The sequence below is a fragment of the Microtus ochrogaster genome, unplaced genomic scaffold (genome assembly GCF_000317375.1).
Source record: "Microtus ochrogaster isolate Prairie Vole_2 unplaced genomic scaffold, MicOch1.0 UNK44, whole genome shotgun sequence".
Classification (NCBI taxonomy): Eukaryota; Metazoa; Chordata; class Mammalia; order Rodentia; family Cricetidae; genus Microtus; species Microtus ochrogaster.
The window spans coordinates 1,070,532-1,078,812 of NW_004949142.1; the positions used below are offsets into that span (position 1 = coordinate 1,070,532).

The 8,281-nt window shown below is 47.8% G+C and overlaps 1 protein-coding gene across 1 annotated transcript in view; it reads right to left on the minus strand.

Annotated features, from left to right (window-relative positions):
- Positions 1–6,144: 6,144 nt before the first annotated feature.
- Brca1 (BRCA1, DNA repair associated) overlaps positions 6,145–8,281 on the minus strand; it is a 68,410-nt gene continuing 66,273 nt past the window's right edge. Inside the window, exon 23 of the mRNA XM_026777053.1 lies at positions 6,145–7,744. Coding sequence (XP_026632854.1) covers positions 7,620–7,744 — 125 coding nt within the window. The 3' untranslated portion in view covers positions 6,145–7,619. The remainder of the gene's footprint in view (positions 7,745–8,281) is intronic.

Below are 8,281 nucleotides of genomic sequence, written 5' to 3' on the forward strand. Positions count from 1 at the left end.
CAGAGATCTGCCTGCCTCTGCCTCCCTAGTGCTGGGATTAAAGGCGTGTGCCACCACCGCCCGGCGGGTGGGGTTTTTATAAAGCAGAGGTTGGGGTGAGGGATTTCTAAGGTTCAGGTCCCTTGATTGGCTGGGTGATATTTGTCTAGAGGCATCCTGGTGAAAAGGAATGGGTGTGTGCTGGCAGGTGATCCTGTCTACAATGGTTGGAACATTAGCAATTTCCTTTGGAACATTAGGTACTTTCCCCGTGGAGGATCCATTCCTGGACGGTGCTGGGTGGTCTCTGTTGAGCCTGTTATGGCTGGGTCCTACAGAGACAGCTCAGTTGATAAAGGACTTGTAAGCAAACATGAGGACCTGGGTTTGATCCCCAGTAGCCATGAAAAAAGCAGGACACGGTGGTAGGGGAAGTGGCACAAAAGAAATCCTCCGGCTCACTGGTAAATCCAGCTAAAGGTCTCAAGTGAGAGAGACCCTGTCACCAAAAACACCAGGGTGTTTGTTAGGTACGATGATATACTTTAGTCCCAGCACTTGGGAGGCAGAGAGAGGTGGATCTGCGTCATTTCGTGGTCAGCCTGGTCTATAGGATGGATGTCAGGCCAGTGAAACCCTGTCTAAAATGATCAACCAAAAAGCCAGGGTGTTTGGCTTCTGAGAAAGACCGTGAAGACTCCTGGCCCATGCCCAGCACACATCTACACACAGGAACATGTATATTCCTTACCCTGACAAAAGCTCTTCGGGAACTAACTAATGCTGGCTTCCAGTTTCCAGAGGGAAAACTCTCTTTGACCTTCCCCAGCCTCCAGATTCCACTCAAAGCGCCCTTCCCCAGACACGGACCAGACAACCTAATGAAGGCATTTTTATCTGTGCCTTAATGAATAGGGACTCCCGGGCTGGTTAGGCCCAGACCTGCCACTCACAGAGTGACCTTTGACAAGTGCCTTGTTTTATCATCCATGAAGCAATTGTTGGCCCGGTGAGGAGAGATAATATCGGGGCTAGTGCTGTGAACTGGCAGAGGTATTCCTAGGAACATCATAATTATTTCCTTGGTCAAGGCAGCGGCAGGCTGATGGGTAGGTGCAGTTCTGACTAATCACAAAGGGGCAGGCTTCGTGATGGGCAAATGAGAATCTAATCGGACGTGTCCGGGAGTGGGCTCAGACGTGTAGATAGATGAGGCCTTAGATTGTGGAGTAAATCACAAAAATGGGTAGGAGGGAATCAGCGTGTTGAGGGCCAATATGGGGCTGGCTTTCCAATGTTCTTGGGTGGGGCTAAAGGCTGGATAAGCGGTTCAGTTCATGGGTCCCATGTAGCTCAATTAGCAAATACTCATTGGGTGTATACAAAACATCTACCAGGGCAAACTGGAGCAATCACTGTGAGAGGAAAAAAAAAAGCCTAACCAACCCACAGGGAGTACAAGCATCTTGTAGGAAAACAGAGAAGACAGGAGGTAAACACATGACTGACAGAAGACTTCTTCACTCACCACACCCACCTGTACTTGGGAGGTAGAGGCCAGAGGCTCAGGAATTCAGGAATTCCTCCTTGGTCTCCCTGAGCTTGACCCCAGCCTGGGTTACCTGAAATCTTGTTGCCAAAACAAATGCAAACAAAACACAAACTGGGCTGGAGAGGTGGCTCAGTGGCGGAGAGTGCTCCTGCTCTTAGAGAGAACCCAAGAATGGCTCCTAGTGCTGAGGTCCAGCAGCTAACAACAGCCTGCAAATTCACTCCAAGGGATGGGAGGCCTCAACTATTTTAAAACAACAATAACAAAATAGCTGGGTGTGGTGGCTCAGGTCTTCAGTCCCAGCACTCCATAGGCAGAGGCAGGTGGATCTCTGAATTTAATCCAAGCCAACCTGGTCTATATAGCGAGCTCCAGGCCACTCAGGGCTATAAAACAAACAAAATTAAATATAAGCGAAGTAGAATGGGTATTCTAAACTTTCTTCTTTAAAAAAATTATGTGTATGCATGTTTTGCTTGCACATCTGTGCATCATGTATTTACAACAGAGGTCAAAAGAGAACATCAAGCCGGGCAGTGGTGGCACGTGCCTTTAATCCCAGCACTCGGGAGGCAGAGGCAGGAGGATCTCTGTGAGTTCAAGGCCAGCCTGGTCTACCAGAGCTAGTTCCAGAACAGGCTCCAAAACTACAGAGAAACCTTGTCTTGAAAAACCAAGGGGAATAGAGAGAGAGAGAGAAAGAGAAAGGGGGGTGGGGTGGGGAGAAAACGCCAAATCCCCTGGACCTGGAGTTACAGACAGTTGATAGCCACCAGGTGAGTACTGGGAATTGAACCTGGGTCCTTGGGAGGAGCAGCCAGTGTTCTAACCATTGAGTCATATCTCCAGCCCCCAAATGGGCATTCTAATTGGGGAGGGATTCTGCTCTGGGAAATCAGGGAGAGGCTTTGGGAAGGACAGGGGTTGAGCAAGATTTGGGCCTTGCAGATGGCAGATCAGTAATTGATACAGCTTGAGCAAAATCTGTGGACCCTACACGTGGTAGCCAGAGCACCGCAAAGGAATCACTGGCCGACATATTAAAGGGGTGCTTTTAAGACTTTATGGACAGCCGGGTGGTGGTGGCGCACGCCTTTAATCCCAGCACTCGGGAGGCAGAGGCAGGCGGATCTCTGTGAGTTCGAGACCAGCCTGGTATACAGAGCTAGTTCCAGGACAGGCTCCAAAGCTACAGAGAAACCCTGTCTCGAAAAACCAAAAAAAAAAAAAAAAAAAAGACTTTATGGACAAAGACTTTCCTGTCATCTCTCCTCTACTTGAGAGCTTCGGGCTCTAGTTCCAGAATCTGAGGGTGTCACCTGGTCCTTCCAGAAATTCCAGGCTTCTTTTTCCTGGCCAAATGGTACCTAAATCCCAAGGTGAGATTTCTCTTCTAGAAGTCATTCTGAGTCCTGGTCCCATCACGTCTTTCCCAAAGAACCTCTGAACTAGAACTTTTCTATGTCTTGTCTCCACCTAAAGGCCAGGATGGACCCGTCACCCTTTCACAACCAGACTCCATACATACACATAAGCGAAAAACCTGGGCACACAGCCTCCCCTCAATCACTAATTAATTTATTGTTTTAGATACGGGGTTTCTCTGTGTAACAGTCCTGGATTTCCTGGAACTCACTTTGTAGACCAGGCTGGCCTCAAACTCAGGTCTGCCTGCCACTGCCTCCCTAGTGCGCCAATTAAAAGCATGTACCAGGGCTGGCTTCAATCACTGATCTTACTGCTCACCGCCTGCTGATCCCTAGCGAAATGCACTGGGAAAGTCTGCACTGTTTCGCCTGGCACATCTTTGAATCTGGGCTTGGTCACTTTTCTTCCTGTAGTGTGACCTACGGCAAGTCACTTGACCTCACAAAACTTCATTTTGTCTGTAGGGAACGACACACGGTGCGCGAGAGCATGGCAAACAGTGGTAATTGATGATTATTATTGCTGTGGTTCCTATGAGTTGGCAGGATCAAATGGCTCACAGGAGCCAGGGCTGGATCTCTGAAATTTCCCACTTTAATGTCCCCATCTCCTCCTCCAAGCAGCTTCCGGTTCTCCTCGGGTCTTTTTCTGTCACCAGCCTTTGGGGCTGCCCGCATTCCTTGCTCCAGGCAGGTTTCCTCTGCTCCCCTTAGAGTCGTTGCTGACTCTCTCAGGGCTGTCCACGCCTTGCACTGCCTTGCACTCCGTCAGTCAATGGAGATAAATTACAAAATCATTTGTTTTATTTGTTCTTGTTACCTTGAGGGCTGTGTGAAATTGCCTTGCCTTTGAAAGCTGCATTTGCATATCTTTCTGCTGGAGTCAAAGGCTGCCTCTGTGGTTCCGCTGAGATTTAAATATTAATAAAACCTCCTAAACCTCTAGCTTTTTTTTTTTTAAACTAGTCTGGCCCTTCTGCTTCTAGGTGGCTAATATAACACAATCTTTGTCCTTGGCTTTGTTTATTCTTAAAGGGCCTCGTAGAGCTAACTGAAGCAGCCGCTGTAACCTTGGAGATAAGAACCAGTTACAAGCCCACAGACCTTATTTGTTCTTTACAAGCCCAAAGAGCTCCCTTTCTTGGAGACAAAAGGAGCAGATACAGGGAACATTTTCTAGGCTCTTATTCCCCTTATCTCAGGTTGTGGTTCTCAGGCTTGAGTCTGTTACAGAGTCCTTGGTCATTGGGTGGGCCCTATCTGCCACAGTTGCTGGCCCAGTGGGTCTAGGGCAGGTCTGGGAATATCTGCACACCTAAATTCTCCGGTGAGGCTGTTGCTCCACCCAAGGCCTCCGCAGAGGGGCGTGTTTTGAAACCAAGCTACTAAGGAGCGGTATCATTTTGGTCTCTGAAATCAGGTGTTCAGAGTTCGTGCCCTTCAGTCACACTAGGGACTCTGCTGCTTACGTTTTCATCCAGGATCAGCTTGGGGATTTTCAAATTGGTATCACATTTTGTTTTGTGTTTGTATGTGCACACAGGCCACAAGGCTCATGTGAACAGAAGACAGCTTGTTTGAGTCAGGTCTCGCCTTCCAACATGTGGGTTCTGGGGACTAAAATCAGGTCATGGGCTTGGAAGCAAACCTGCTGAGACAGGGTCTCCTGTAACTCTAACTGGCCTGGAACAGTGATCCTTCTGCCTCGGCCCCCTAAGTGGTTAAGTTATAGGTGTGAGCTACAACTCCTAGCTTAAGCACAGCCTCTGGGCTCGGTTGCCCAAGTGCAAACGAATAGGTGTGCCTCACCTTGCTAGGTGAGGACTAGCCTCTACATTCCTCAAGTCGTGCAAGCTCTTCGTAGAAACTAGCTGTGTCCAGCTTTAGTTTTTTAATTGGCCACATCTGTCTCTTTAACGGTCCCTGTTTTAGCAGATTTTTAGGCTGTTGGCAGGCAGTGGGCATCTCTGAAGCACGGTGCAGGCCACTAGTTCAGCCAGTTTAAGCAACGGTGAGTGAGCCCCATTTTGTGGGTCAGCAGGCCTGTGAGGTTTCCTGCAGTGCCCCCCTCTCTGCCCTTCTTTCCAGGCTGTGCACACCGGAGGCTGTTCTTATCGGCCCCTAGCAGCCTTCACAGGATACATTCTGGGCATCTTGGCTCCTTCCGCCCCAACCATCCCAACACTGATTCCTTTCTTTTTCCTTTGCATGTTTTTGTGCTGATACGTTGTGGATTCTGGCCACATTTTTTAGGAGGGAGATAATCAGCCAGAGCTATCCTCTAGGCTCCCTCCCTATGCCTGCCTGATAATCCTCTTCCCCTTCCAGCTTCTTTGCAGAATGAGATAAAAGTCACTGTAGAAGCCAGTTCCTAAAAGCTGCTCCGCCCAGAGAGGGCTAGAGATCGCAGGGTGGAAAAGTGGGGAGGCATCAGAGGTCAAAGGAACAAGATCTACTCCATCATCAGATAGAACTTTTAATCTAGGCCAAGCATCCTAACAGAGCTCCAATCAGATGGAGTATACATGTGTCAGACAATTATCTGACTTGTATTTTGGTTAAATCTGCTCTCACCCAGGATCCCACGAGAGGCAGGGGTGTTCTGGATGGACGTGTTCATTCTACCGATCTCAGTGTTAAGGGACTGCAGGCTGAAGCCATGGCTGGTTCCTGGAAATGACTGGGTTAGGACACTAGTGCTTCTACTTACTTCTTACCTGCTGGGTACTCAGGGAAGCAACAGATCTGGGAGGGCTTGCTTTTGGTAAGGCCGAAAGCTTTTCTTCGTATAGATTTATCCTTTGTCTGTGGCCCGCCTATGAGGTCATGGGCACATGTGTGCAGTGCCTGCAGAGGCTGCTGGGTCTCCTGGAACTGATTTTATAACTGTGGGCTCTCACCACCACCCGGCTTAATTTAAGTATCTTGCCAGGCGATGGTGGCGCACGCCTTTAATCCCAGCACTCAGGAGGCAGAGACATGGATTTCTGTGAGTTCGAGCCCAGCCTGGTCTATAGAGCGAGTTCCAGGACAGGTTTCAAAGCCACAGAGAAACCCTGTCTCGAAAAACCAAGAAAAAAAAAAACAAACAAACAAACAAAAAAAACCCCAAAACAAACCAAAACAAAACAACAAAAGATTTTAATTTATTATTCTTTTAATTTTTTATTCTATTTACTTGTTTGGTTAGTCTGCATGTGCACGGGCACACACAGGTCACGCACATGTGTGAAAGTCAGGACAACTTGCAGGAGTCAGTTTTCCTTGACTTCTGTGGGCCCGGGGCTTGAACTCTTGCAGGAGTCAGTTTTCCTTGACTTCTGTGGGCCCCGGGGCTTGAACTCTTGCAGGAATCAGTTTTCCTTGACTTCTGTGGGCCCCGGGGCTTGAACTCTTGCAGGAATCAGTTTTCCTTGACTTCTGTGGGCCCCGGGGCTTGAACTCTTGCAGGAATCAGTTTTCCTTGACTTCTGTGGGCCCCGGGGCTTGAACTCTTGCAGGAATCAGTTTTCCTTGTCTCCTGTGGGCCCCGGGGCTTGAACTCTGGCTGTCAAGTGTGGCAGCAGGTCCCTTACCCATTGAGCCACCTTGCCAGGACCCCACAAATAGTCACTCTAGTAAAAGTGTTTGGCATTCAGTTTATTTGCAGTGCCGACAGCACAATATTTATAAATCACACTTTGTACAATCAGGTTTCCCCTGCCCTTGCACACTGGGGGGTCAGGGAAGACCTAGTCCTTCCAACAGCTATAAACAGCCCAAGATAATGAGTTTATGAAAAATACATTCTTTTCCTTCAGCAAACAAAATTATTTATGAAGCAGTATGGTTCAGCAATAGGGAGCAAAAGGGAAAAAATTACTTCTAAGAAAGCAACAGCTCCTTTCCTGGTGGGATCCATCATTTCCAGTCTGAAATATTCATATCAGAGATCTTGTATTTTAAGAGGAATGGGTTACTTAGCAGGGCTATAGCAAACACTGTGTTCATCAGTTACGGGAATTAAGAGGCTCTCCTGGACACTGGTACTTGAAAACCTTTATGTTCATATTGAATATATTATCTGCCTCTGAACTTCTTGGGGTCCACTGACACCCAAGACCTGTTCTGGTTTTCTTGGTGGGGGTGGGAAGTTGTGTTGGGAGGTGCAGGGATGGATGGGGGTAATATGGGTGTTGTTTGGTGCTGGGTGTGGAACCTGGAGTCTTGAGTACTGATTTTAAGTCAAATCATAGATCTCAAGCAATCTCCTTGAAGGAATTGACTCTTGGCCTTTATAAACACGAGATATTATTAGAAACAAATTAGGACCACCAGTTATTCACTCTTAGTCAGGGTCTTATATAGCCCAGGCTGGCCTTGGACGCATAATACCCGTGTCTCTTCCCACCAAGTGCTGTGATTATAGGCGTGGACACCATACCCAGTGCAGACCAGCCACACATTCTATCTACTCTCTCCAAGAACAATCTATAACGAACTAGCATCTTGATCAATTGGTGGGGTTAAAATAGACTTAACTTTTAAGGGACCCTCACATAGGTAGAAACTTTGATGTCTATAAAATACTTAGTGAGGAAGACGTGCAAGCACCCAGGAGCGAGAGATGGTCCCTGGGCATGGAAAGGTCACTTCCTAAACTAATCATTGGGGTCTTGTGGCTAGCTATAGTCATGGGTGATATTCTGTACCAGGTAGGCGTCCAAATCCCGACATTGGTAGACGGATATACTGTCCAACACCCAGTCCCACATCACCAGGTGTGCCTCACACAGCTGTCCAATCTCTGCAGACAGAACACACAAAGATAGGTGTCAAGTCATTCTTCAGACCAGACTCAGTCAGTCCACACTGGGATCTGATTACAGATCCTTAGGGTCAACAGGCGGGAGCCAAGGCAGTGCTCTGAAGAAACAGAAGCCAGAGGGGAGATCGCAGTAAAAGCCCAGCCTCTGGGACCTGAAATAACAGAGCTTCAAACTGATAAAGGAGAAGCCACCAAAGAGAGCAACGGTGTGGAGAAGAACTTAAGTGAGGAAACAAACCACCAGAAGCGTGATCACTCGTGTGTAAATCACACGTACATACACACTCTCCTTTTTTAAAGACAGGGTATACTGTACTGCTGTGGCTGGCCTTGAACTTGGCCTGTAGACCAGGCTATACTTGAACTCACAAAGACTGAACTGCTTCTGCCTCCTCCTTCTGCTGAGGTTAAAGGTGTGTACTACCATATCTGGCCTCATTTATTATTTCTTTTAAAAAATATTTATTTATTTATTTATTATGTATACAATATTCTGTCTGTGTGTATGTCTGCAGG